A 12,971-nucleotide genomic window follows, 5' to 3' on the forward strand; every position below is an offset into this window, starting at 1 on the left:
TCCCATCGCCTGTAAGAGATAGGGGGAATCGCTCCGTTTCCCCCCGTTTTTCCCGATTGGTCTCGCCCTCCCCCCGGCCGCCGTGGCCCCGCCCGTGGGGGCGGCGGGCGCGGCGCGGCTCCCTCAGCGCCTCAGCGGGAGGCGGCGGCGGCGGGGCCCGGCCGGGGCCGGCCGGAGGCGAAGGTTTTGGGGCTGAGGGGGGGACAAAAATAATAATAAAAAAAAAAAGTCCCGAAATGGCGTCGTGCGTGGGCAGCCGGACCCTGAGCAAGGACGACGTGAACTACCGGCTGCACTTCCGCATGATCAACGAGCAGCAGGTGGAGGACATCACGCTGGAGTTCTTCTACCGGCCGCACACCATCACCCTGCTCAGCTTCACCATCCTCAGCCTCATGGCCTTCGCCTTCACCAGGTGAGCGGCACCTGGGGGGCGCCGGGGGGGCGGGGAGGGTCCCCATAGGGTTCCTATGGGGTTCTGGGGGGTCCCTATGGGGTCCCTATAGGGTTCTGTGGTGTCCCTGTGGGGTTCTGGGGAGGTCCTATGGGGTTCTGGGTGGCCCCTATAGCGTTCCTATAGGGTTCTGGGGCGTCTCTATGGGGTCATCGTCAAGTTCTGGGGGTTCCCTATAGGAACCCTATGGGGTTCTGGGGGATCCCTATGCGGTTCTGGAGAACCTCTATAGCATTGCTATGGGGTGCTGGGGGGTCTCTATGAGGTCCCTATGAGGTTCTGGGGGATCCCTATGGGGTCCTTATAGGGTTCGGGGGGGTCTCTATAGGGACCCTATTGGGTTCTGGAGGGTGCCTATGAGGTCCCTATTGGGTTTTAGGGGCCCTCGTGGGGTTCTGGGGGATCCCTATAGGGTCCTTACATGGTTCTGGGCGGTCTCTATGGGGTCCCTAAGAGGTTCTGGGCTGTATGGCCCCTGTCAGGCTCTGGCAGAGTGGGAGACCCCCCTCAGAAGGGCGCCGCTCTTCTGTGGTGTTTCCTCAGACTTGGGCAGTGTTCTCGCTAAAAACGAGCCTGTGGCTCCAGCAGTGCCCAAAAACGGCTTTTTACTAGGTTATCACGGAGCTCGGCGATGACATCACGCCGGCAGGTAACCTACCAAGGGTTCGCGGAGGGCAGGGACTGTTTTGTGTCATCGTTTTCACGCAGCGTGCTTTATCTGGGGCACATCGCCCCTTGGCATAGGGCCCCGGTACTGATAAGCGTAGCCACGTTCTTGCCCCACCACAGGAACAGCCTTCACCACCGCAGTCGTGCATGGAAATAAAGCCGAGGACAGGCACAGGTATCTTCAGGAGCCTTATCTGTAAGCAAAAGGTATAGCAGGGCAGGCTGCGGGGCACCTCACGGTGTTGTTTCAGGTTGTCCGTGTCTTTTATTGCCTCCTGCTGAATGGGACTGCAAAGACAACACTAGCATCCTCCTCTAGGTTCAGTTTCTCACACAGTTTCTGGGCAAATAGGGATTCTGGAGAGGTTCTGGCTGAGCTAGTGCATCAGGGTTTGGACTCATTTATGCTTTAGTGATGTTGTGTGTATGTGATTACAGTGGCCTCATTCATTATACTCTGTTTTTGACAGGAGAACATCCTAACTCATCCCTAGGCCTCAGATATAACTCAGTGTGTAATCTTCAATATCTGAGGGATCCGTTTTTAATAGTTAACTCAGAGATGTTTCTGTGTGTTGGTACAATATTTAATCAGGAAGCCTTGCTGCGAGTGTTCCTCTTGCCTCATGTTCCCCTGTCTGATAACTTGTCCTGCTGTCAGGCTAATTTAGGTCAAATTGGCAACGTATTGGGGAATTCTCATCCAGACCTTGTTCTGAGGGGCTAATGGCATTGATTGCTCACCTTTGGGAGAAGAAAAGGCTCCTGCCTTTAATTCTTCCAAGCAGAGGATGAGTCAGGCAGCAGCTTTGGGACTGTGCACTCTTCTCGGCCCAAAGAATATTTATTGAATTCTCAGGTGGTTTGTTTGTTTGTTTGTTTTTTTCTAAAGAGGATTGCCATCTTTTCTTTCTTTTTGTCTTGCTAGCTTTCTAACTCGCCTTGGTTTCATATTCTTTCCCTTTTCTCTCTCTCTCTGCTCAGCCTCACTTCCTGTGTTTAAGTACCTATTGACTTCTCTTTAACACTTCCCTGTTGCTCCTCTTGTCAGGTTGTGGGAATTACTGTTTTTTTTTAATGTTTTTTTTGTTTGTTTGTTTGTTTTTTGTTTTGTTTTGTTTTTTTTTTGTTTTGTTTTTTTCCTTCCCCTTTTCTGCTATTTCCAGCCATCACAGGAATTTCCTAAATCAGGGTGATACCAGAGCGTTGCCTCCGTTGCCTTATTTGGGACACTGCTCAAGCCATATGTTCTTGAGAAGCTGAGGGAGGTGGGAATAGCTCCCCACGTGCTTCCAGTGTGTGCTCCCAGCTCTGGGCTTTCTGCTCCCATCAGCTTATTGCACGAGTCTCCAGTGGCTGCGTTCATATTTCCACCTCCTGTGCTCAGTCAGGTGTGCCAAATGATTCCTCTTCCTTGCTTCCCCTGTGCTGTCAGATGTTCCGTAGCACTCCCGATCGATTTATAAAGCAGGGGATTTTTTCCACGATACATTCATACCAACGTTCAGCAAAATGCATTTTTTCAGGAACTTCAGCATAGGCAGAGGAAATCTGGCTTCCCTTAAAGTCTCTCTTGCCTCTTCTGTAATTGTTCAGTGCCAGAAATACCCGAGGGTTCACGAGAACTTCCAAAATGCTTTTCCCTCGGATATACCAAGCCTCCCATGGGATCACCGGGAGCCGATGACACCGCCTTTGAGCAGGCAGATGAGGGTGAGACAGAACTTCAGATAGCAGTAGTGCTCAAGGAGCAGTAATCAGAGTCCAGAGGAAGAAATGTGAGTGTTTTTAGCTTCTCCATTTTACAGCGTGGGGTAGTGGGCATTCTCTTTTTAAAGCACATCCTTCTGGTGCCTCTGACAATGGCTGCAGCTGCCGAGCTTGTTTCCTGCTGAACGAGCCAGACGCAGGCTCCTCTGCTTCCAGGCCTCACCCAGCGTGGAGGCACGGAGTGGTTCTCGCTTTCCCTGCCTTTTTCCTCCCTGGAGCAGAGGGATGTGGCCCTCTCCCAGCCCCAAGGCAGCCTGCAGGAGGGCAGCTGGCTGCTGGAGGGGATGTTGGTGGATCACGGCAGCGTTTATGGAAGGCTTCTTTTCCCCTACACTCTAAATTTAGCGTCCTTGCTATTTTTACCCCAGTTCAGTGTCCTCAATTCTTCTCGTTGTGATTTAATACCTACTTTGTGTTTTTGCAAGATGCTTTTGGAATGCAGTGCTCTGGAACAGGGAGAAGATCAGGAGAGACAAAAACATCATGAAGTTATGAGGTGCTTTGTTTTTTTTTTTTTATTATTATTTCTTCAGAAAGCGCCAGACTTGAAAAACACATTTATGAAGTGGGTTCAAACCGAGAGAATTTTCTTCCGTCCTCCCACACGAGCGTTAGAAACCTCATTTGTGCTGCATGAACGCCGACATTTCAAAGTCGGCATCAAAGTTCCTGAGGCTAAGCGAGGAGATGATTTAGCACATTTTCCTGATTGCAGCTTGTTGTGATCGCGTCTTTCCTCCACCGGTTATTTTGCCTCCCTGTTTCCTTCGGTGTCCTCAAACCAACTCTTCTGGGCAAGCGTTGTAATTCTTATCTTAACTGGCACGCTGCAGCAGGTCTCTTGCTGCTACCTGTCTTTACCTGCTTCTGGCAAAGAGATCGGTTATCTAGCCCTTCTGAGAGGCACCTCCGAGCAAACCAGCCAAAAATGCTTCTACCACTCGCTTGGAAAGAGCTGTGCGGTGATGTGACTTCAGTAATCTCTTCAAAATAAAGAAACCCGTCCAGTTGGTGGCACCAGTGACAGCCTGTGGTATTTGCGTGCATTAAAACAGGAATATGGCTTTGGCTGAGCCCTCGGGGCCTGAAGCTCTGTCTGGGAAGGGCTCTGGGTGAGACGAGCTCTGGGGGTTGCCAAGGGAGCCAGAGTGAAGTCCTGGAGCTGGGAATTTGGGGCTGGCGTGAAGTGTCAGCCCATGCAGCGTGGCTGCTGGAAAATGACTGCAAAGTCCAGGGTCAGCTGCTTTAGGGAAAATGCTGAAAGGGGTCCCCAAGGCCTGCAGAGAAACCATTTGTGTTTAATGTACTTTTTGCTGCCATACGGATGAACTGACACAGCGCTCGAATGTCTCCTCGTGATGAAAGTCTGCCATGGAGCTATTAAGGTTTTGTTCTGAGGGCAAGGGAAATAATTTGGCAAAGAGAGAGAGTTTATGGCTGCAGCAAATACATCTAGTGTGGAGCACATCTGTGCTGTCACAGATTATTACCGAGCCATCCAGAAAAGTGACAAATGCTCTGCCAGAAAGAGCTGTAGTCCCTCTAAAGTTGTCTGGGACTTTCTTGTGTGTCGTGGGTTGGGGATAAATAAAGGAATTTATTTAAATAGATAAACTGATCACAGGCACATTGAAATTACCCAGATAGAGAAACTTTGAGCAGTAGTAGCTGATACATTGTGAAATATCAGTTGTGCTTTTTCCTATAGTTTGAAGCTTTTCTAATTTTATCGCTGAAGTCTCCTAGAAGCTGACTGCTGGTGAGAAGGCTTGGGTGCTGTCTTTGTCAATGTTGCTGCTGTACTCTTTATATTTATATATTGTATATTTATATAAATATAATATATATTTATATACCTGCAAGAGAAATAAGAACTTGGTCAGGTGTGCCTTGAATTCTTAGATCTTTTTTTTTCTGGTCATAATGTGACAGTAGCACAAATAATACCTCGTATGTTATTCAGAACTTGGGCTTAGTAGATCACAAAGCAGGTGATTTTTCTATTTCTATTTTCTTTTAGGATTGGCTGTGTCTGTGTTATACACAATTTCCAAGCTGTGTGAGGCAAGATGCTGTTCTGTGGGTTACCTACAACCCTGGCATAGGGGATCTGTGGCTAGGGAACAATAAAATATTAAAGGCTGATTGGAATAATACTTTTCCGTGTCTCCCTGTACTCACCTCAGGCATTTGGCATTGGGAACAGGCCAAGGGAAGTAAAGGGGATTGCAACGTCAACCAAAACAGCAGAAGGGAAGATGGGAACTGCATCCAGGCTTCTAGAGTCTTGGTCACCATTTGCAGTGTAAAAGTGCTTTTGATGATTTTTCTGTGAAAATTAAAACAGCAGGATTTTTTCACGTTACTTTAAATTTAGTTACTGTTAGAAGTCACTGCAGAAGCAATGCTTGTGGCTTGCAGGTGTTGATGATGTTTAAATGCCTTGTAAGAAAGGATAGCCAGAAGTGCAGAGTGAAAACCATTTGCTGCAATTACTGTCTTGACTGGGTACATAACCAGCATGCTTATTTCTTCTACTTATTTCCATGTAATCTTTTATTGAAGTAATTACATCTTCAGAGCCTTTCAACTTCACCTTCAAAATAACACTTTAACACTTTGATGTTCTCTTTCTCTCTCTCTCTTCAGAGATGACTCTGTCCCAGAGGAAAATATTTGGAGGGGTATCCTCTCGGTGATTTTCTTCTTTCTAATCATCAGTGTTCTAGCTTTTCCCAATGGTGAGTAAGGTCCATACATCATTTATTGCAGCATGTGAATTTGCCTTTATCACCACTATGTTTATTTTGATTAAAGTGCCACTTTTAAATGTAATTTTTCTCTACTCTTCTGAATCCCCTTACGTTAAGGGACAGTATAAAAACGCGTTGCAGTCGCGTTGAGTGGAGATAACAGTGAAGTGCCAGTTATTTATAGCTTGTCTGTACCTAACAAGGAAGTCGGGTTTTCAAAATCAGCGTCTGTGTTTGCAGGTGCACAGCTGCAGCTCAGACTGTGAAGTAATGATGCTGCCAGATCCTTAAGTAATGTTTCAAAACACGCTGCCTCTGTGTGTTTTAGCAGAAGTGTAATTCTGCAGTAATTCTGAGATGTAACACATAAATCACCTGGTGATGGGTACGAACCCTCTACATCACATTACAATGTCAAACCACAGTTGCTCAGTAGAAATTTAAGTCAGACAAAGATTTTGGTAATGGTATGGGGAGCAGAAGGTGCAAAGGGGGTAAAATCTGTGGGTGACACTTAGCTCTGCAGAGGAAATGCTGTCTTTCCTGTTTTTATTTCTTTTAAATTTTTGCTCGTTGCTGTCAGCAAGAGCCTTATTCTTGGGTCAACTCCAACCAGTCTTAGGTTCGGCAGTGTTCAGAAATAAATGAACGGTAATTGTGCTCATGGCATGCTCCTGGGATGTATTTTTCTGATGTTTGAACATTATTAATTGATGGCTTTCACAAAGCGCTCCCTGAAAAACCAAGCGTCAGAGAAGAATGAACTTCATGCTTACAACTGTGAAAGAGCAATCCACAGCGTGCACTGAAAAAACTAGTTGGCCACATCTTGCTCCCTAAATGTACATTTCACGTTTAGATGTTTCCCACTTTGATCAGACTCAGCTTTTCTGCTTTTTGCATTAACTCAGGTGATTTTAATCGAATAAAGTCAGGTTAATCACTGGCTTTAAAGTAAATAATAGCGACACTGGTGAAGTGCACAGGTATCCTGCACAGCTATTAGATGCGTGATACTTAGTTTGGAAGTTTTAGGAGGCCTGTTTGCTAACATTTCTTGGTCATCTGAAGGCTGAGCACTGTGTTTCTTTGCTGGCATGCAAAAAGAGTGTATTTGACTTCACTGAGAGCAAGCCATGAGTTGCTGTGGTCTAGCAAGCAGAGCAAGAGATTCTCAGCTGAGATATGGTAAATGGTATACTACTGTTCTGGGAACAGCTCCCATTAAAATAATTGAACGTTATATTTATGTCCTGCTAATTGGCAGTCTCTCTCCCCTCTCAAATCTGATACATTTTTTTTTTTTTTTTTCTTAAATATACAGGAAGGAGCCCCAAAGTTTTGGGCATGTTATACAGCTTGACATAGAACTGATCTGTGCTTATGTCAAAATTCGGATGAGAAATGCTGTTCTTACTGACTGTTTTCTAACAGGCTTTTTGTTTACCCTCCACAGGACCTTTTACACGCCCCCACCCTGCAATATGGCGAATGGTTTTTGGTAAGTTTAAGTTGTGTTTCTGACTCAGTGCTTTGGCAGGACCGACCATTTTTCTTCTCCGATGAATGGATTTGTCGTGAAACATAATTTGTGTGTCAAACTTAGTGAATAACTCTTCCCTCCCACTTCTGAGCTGTTGCTTATAATCTGTTCTGAATTATGTTTGGGAACATCATTGGAGTTTCTCTGTGTTGGGATCGTGTAAATTAAATCATCAGAAAAGGAGCATTCCCTCCGATTCTCTGTTTTAATCCTATTTTGTCTGTATGCTTCCTAATTCCCTCCCCACTTTACTGCCATCTCTTCCCAACTCAACTAAAGGAACTAGCTTACTTCAAACTAAACCTGGTTTAGTAGAGTGTTTCTTTTCATTATCTGCAAAACATGCTATTTTTTCTTAAATAGCAGAATCGGTTAGTTGAATATGCATTTATTAATATTCCTAAGGTGTATTTTTTCATTTTTTTTAATTTCAGCAAAATTACTGTAAATACTAATTGCATTCATAGTTGGGAAAATAATTGCATTAACTGCAGTAGCTACCAAGTGAAATCCTGCTCCTTAAACACCTGAATTACATGGCAGGAACATAAACATTTTAAAAATAATCGAGAGTTCACAGAGCACAGCCTAAATGTTAAGCATATTTACAGGGAATTAGGCGGATTTGGTTTAAAAGCTGGTCCCTTTCTTTTTAACGGGACTATGAATGTCCCTCTCTCCTGCCACTTCACAGAGCTAAAAATAAGTAGGTTCCCAAAGTAGCTGATTACTCATCTGTTGACATTGGGAGGATACTGCTGATTAGATAGTACTGGTTAAAGAATCCTGCTCCTTTTGAAGCTGGGGAAACGCAGTCCCTACTGCTCACTTCTGATTACAGCAAATGTAAATTAAAAGAGCTTTCCCAGGCAGAGCTTGACCCTCTGTATTTCTGGGGAAAAACTGCAAGGAAAATCACGAGTGACATCTTCCCCTCTCTAATCCTGCTTCCTTTGGTGTGACTTACTTAGCCATGCTAGAGGTCTCAGATCTGTGCAGTCGATGAAAGGCAGGAATGGCACATCTTCAGCATTTCAGGATGCACCCTTACCCCCAAGCTGCACTTATTTTAGTAGTTTGGCATCTGTTTACCTGATGCATTTTAGGGATACACTGCAGAAGACAATATAGACTCTCTGTACACGTTTGCACTTGAATGGAACTTTTCTAGCACGTCCTGGGGGTTAATTACACTTCAGTTCTTCTTTTCATAATTGCTATAGTTTGTTTTGGATGGCAGATGCTAAGTTTTTATTCATGTTAATTTTTCTACCCTCCACAACATCACTGCAGGACGCAAGTAAGTTTGAGTGTTAGACTGTAGAATTGGTGTGTTTATGTGCCTCTTCCAAATGTGGTCATAGATATCTGGACTTGTGAGTAATATAAAGATACATTCCCAAAAGCAGCTTCATCTGCCTACAGATCTACACCTAAGACCCTTCTTAACTTCATACAAGTTTTGATTTATTTTTTTTTTTTTATATAAAATCCATACTCTGACACTGGGAGGAGAGAGGAGGTAGTCTCAAATGCATCGGTGTTTCTTAATTTATAAATGTATGTAAGCATATCATCATCTTTATCTTCAAAAGCTTCAAACAGCCAATTTTCCAACTCGCAAAAGTAACTGAAGCCTGCCAGTCCTCCAGTTTATATTTGTAACCACTCTTTGTTGTCAGATTAGTAAACTGATCTTGGTGCTGAAATCTGCATTTAGGCTTGGAGATTTGACCAACAAAACTTAAAGTAAAGGCAAAAAGCCAATCCAGTCCTGTGATCCTGATGTGTCTCCTACTACGGAGCTTCCTGATCACGGACTTGTGTTACTCATGCCCAAACTGTCTAGACTGATTCTTTTTTGACTGGATTGATAGAGTTGAGCATACATCGTATCACATGAAGCAGGAGATAATATGAAAGACCGAGTGCTCAAAGATTACCACCTGCCTTGTTTCTTAAGCTGCTTTGCTTGTAGGCACTGTATGTAGAAAACTTAATCTGTGCAAAGTGGGCATGTGTTGAGTTCCTGTTTGAAAGCTTTTTAACCTTCTGTGTCCAAAAATGTTTTTGTGAATATGATTCTAAAGCAGACTCTTTTTGCAGGTCTCAGTGTGCTCTATTTTCTGTTCCTGGTGTTCGTGCTCTTCCTTAACTTTGAGCAGGTAAAAGCAGTGATGTACTGGCTGGATCCTAATCTTCGGTACGCCACAAGGGAAGCAGATATTATGGTATGTATCCTCGGCACCTTATTGGACATTTTGGCTTTTTTAGATATGTTTTGCATGGCTGGGAAGGGATAAATCTGAATTTACTGTCATTTGCAATGCAAGGTTTTGCCTGTACTTGATAGTTGACACAAAGGGTTGACTCTGCTCGTTGACTCTGCTATTTAGTGACACTGAAATCAGTTGGAGTGAAAAACAGTCTTCTGGGAGAGCAGATTCAAGAAAGGGGTAGGAAAAAAAAGGCTGTGCAACAGCAGCTGGGAGATAGGAGTGAGAAGCAGCCCTGCAGCCTGTGGAGAGGCCCCTGGTGGGACGTTTTGCAGGACGTGTGGTGGTGCTGAGGCACGGGCAGCCTGCTGTTAGGGTGCTGGGAGGACACGTTCCTAAATGGAGCCTGAGCATGGGCGTTAGTGATGTTGCTGAGCAACAAAAGGGAGCTGAGACGAAGTCTGCTGGTAAGCCAGGCTCACCTGGCTCTCCTGTCATTTAAGCTAGAAATAAATTCAAGTCAGGGGAGGACTGGTGTTACTGCTGGCACAGAACCGCAGTACAGCAGATTTCCTGCCTGTAGCAGCAGCAGAGACTTCTGAACTACTGATCCTGATAACTGTCACTTAAAGAAAGTTGGAGTAAAGTTTTCAAGTGCAGTGATAATGGAGGCTGTAACTTGGTCTCTTCTTGTTCTGGCCAAGTTGCTTGTGTATAAAAGGAAGTTAAACACATTTCACTGTATGACTGGCAGAGCAGTGGTTGAAAAGGTGATGCATCAGGTGGGGGGAAAGGTCCTAGTAAAAATAAAAGCAAAAATACTTTTTTATTTTTTCATCTGTATACCAGGGCAAGAGTCCTGTAAAATTCTGCATTCTTGTCTTCATGGAGACCAGGATTTAACCATTTCTCTACCATCCCTTTTTCAACTTGTTCATGGCTCGTTTGTGCAGGGGTAGCAATGGTTCAGGCCTGAGGGAGAAGCCTTTCTTCAGCAGCTCTGAGCAGTGCTGTGTTGTTACCTGCAGATGGCAATGTATGTTTTAGGAGGGTTGAAGAGCAGAGAGCTTTTTACATGTGTATTTCCAGTTGGAGATAGTTCAGTTTGTGCCCAGTGACAAGACAGAACCCCCTAGATTCAGCCTTCTGGTGGAATCCTGATTTATATCCTGCGTATTTTAAGTGGACAGTGATTTCTAGCTCTCGCTGTTAGAATGTAATGAGAGAACACATTTCTTTTGATATTGGTGACTGAAATATTAATTAATATTCTTAAGGAATCATCTGCTCATTTGGGTTTCACTGGGTAGAAAGAAATTCCCTCATTCTAGTGTTTCTGCAGTTTCGGGTTCGTCGAAGTTATTTTTGTTTGTATCTTTTATCTTTAACAGGAATATGCTGTGAACTGCCACGTTATCACTTGGGAGAGAATCCTCAGCCACTTCGATATATTTGCTTTTGGGCATTTCTGGGGCTGGGCTATGAAGGCTTTGCTGATCCGCAGCTACGGGCTGTGCTGGACTATCAGCATCACCTGGGAGCTCACGGAGGTAGGGCACCCGTTTATCTCAAGAAAACACGTGACTCTTTAATTGTTCCGGGACAGAAGGGGAATGTTCCTAGAAGGATGACTCGCTAGTTCTCAGTACAGATTCATATTTTAAGCCTTATAAACCAGGTGCAGAGCAATTGGTTTGGTCGCAGTAATGGAGAACAACAAGCTGGGCTTTAGGTAAGTTGGGCAGATGATGGTTTACTTAAATAGAAAGGAAGTTTTGGCAGCTTATTGTTTCCATCCATACTTTCTATTTCTGCTGTAATAGGAGCCAAACCTCATATTATTTCAGGTGCTGATTTTTATACCCTGATTTTGAGTAGCTATTCTCCTTTTTCACCTTGTGATACCCGTCATCAACTGTCATGATCCCCTTACTCCAAATAAAATAGCATTTAAACGTTTTATATGGTTTATACACCATACAAGTGTTTTAAATACTGCACAGTAAAAAGGAGTTCTGGAATCCCCAAGGGAAGTGAGAGGACTCAGGGGAGAAGTCCATATGGAGCAGCAGAACATCATTCAGTGTGCTGTTCCCTGTCATGAGGCCAGAGGGCATAGCCACTTGTTTTGTTAAATCGTACCCCACAAGCCTCGTTTATTCATGTTGACTGACATAAAAATGTGGTTTTTATTGAACCAGGATTTAAATTATTTCATACCCATTGTAGTCCCCTGTACCATGGTTTGGGGGACGATTGACTTACTTTTGTTATCCAGCTTTACCACAATTCTCCCAAGCATGTGTTTCAGTCAGTTAAAATAGGTTTCAGTAGGGTTTATTTTAAATAAGTTTAAATAAGTTTTGACCCTTACATCCTAATTTGATTTAGTCAGTTGACTTGCTTGGACTGATGATCTTTATTGTTAGATCTGTTTTGAGAGTTCAAGCTGATTAATTAGAATATGCATCACCAAAAATGCAAGGATGTGTTTCTATAAAAAAATGAGTTTCATGATATTTTTTTGATGGGACAATTCAGAGAAAAAAAAAGTCCACATTTTATCAGCTTTGGGGGCAGTGTAGTTTAGACATTTTATCAGCTTTGGGAGCAGTGTAGTTTAGCCTATCATACTTAAGATACCAAATGTCGATAGAAACACATTTCATTTAATCTTTAAAACTAGTTTTCTATAGGGCTTACCTTCTTGAGAATGCTTGGCTTATCTGACAGTGCGTTTATAATTCAGAAATGTAGATAAGGATCTAGTTGTCAAACTAAATTTCTGGTTTTGAAAATACTGGTGCCATGAACTCATATTCAAAAAATATTTTTGTTCTGTGGCATTCAAGGTTACACTGGTTTTTAAGCCATTTTGAAACCGTTTTAAGCTCAGAATTTCACAAGTACCCATTCACAGAGAAGAGCTTTGGTGGTTATTGTACTCATTTTTCCCTTTGGAAAAGAAGTTTTAAATTTGGATTTGTTTCACACACTCTCTTATCGTTCAGCTGATCTTTACACAACCATCATCTTCAACTTGACACCACACGGGGTGTCTAGTGTTCCCACTTGCTGAAAGGCAGATCGTGGGGACAGACAATGTGTTGGGTAAGGTTCAACATATGGAGAGGTTATCACCACCCAAATGGATTTTTAATGAATTGGTTAATTCAGGGGAGTCATTAGAAACCTGCAGAAGTTATCGGGGCAGTTACGGAGGGATTTAGCTGTGCATCTCCTGTTAGCATTAATGGCTTTGAGCTGGCTCCCCCTTCTGAAATGGGACACTTGGCTCTCGCTGCTTACTATCGGATTAAAGCTGGGACGCAGGCGGGCCTTGGTCTCTTGTTCTGAGAAAGCAGCGAGCAGCTCAGACGGACTGCCTAACACCTGTGGTCTGCTCTTTGCTGCCTCCCTATCTGTAACTTCTGGTGCCTTTGTCTGGATTATTGCATGTTGGGATTCATAGCCTAGTGTCCCTTTTGGTGTTAAACTTACTTGAAACATGAAAGGGAAGCTGTCTGTAGCAAGATAACAAGCAACATTGTCTAGCTTAAGGCCTG

At 43.9% G+C, this 12,971-nt stretch overlaps 1 protein-coding gene across 3 annotated transcripts in view; it reads left to right on the top strand.

Annotated features, from left to right (window-relative positions):
• Positions 1–162: 162 nt before the first annotated feature.
• Positions 163–12,971, top strand: part of PTDSS1 (phosphatidylserine synthase 1) — a 28,018-nt gene continuing 15,209 nt past the window's right edge. For all 3 annotated transcript variants that reach the window (XM_032181373.1, XM_032181372.1, XM_032181374.1), the window contains exons 1-5: positions 163–415; positions 5,543–5,634; positions 7,103–7,147; positions 9,296–9,420; positions 10,797–10,955. In XM_032181373.1, the coding sequence (XP_032037264.1) occupies positions 237–415; positions 5,543–5,634; positions 7,103–7,147; positions 9,296–9,420; positions 10,797–10,955 (600 nt within the window). In that variant the 5' untranslated portion in view covers positions 163–236. The remainder of the gene's footprint in view (positions 416–5,542; positions 5,635–7,102; positions 7,148–9,295; positions 9,421–10,796; positions 10,956–12,971) is intronic.

The sequence above is a fragment of the Aythya fuligula genome, chromosome 2, assembly GCF_009819795.1.
Source record: "Aythya fuligula isolate bAytFul2 chromosome 2, bAytFul2.pri, whole genome shotgun sequence".
NCBI lineage: Eukaryota > Metazoa > Chordata > Aves > Anseriformes > Anatidae > Aythya > Aythya fuligula.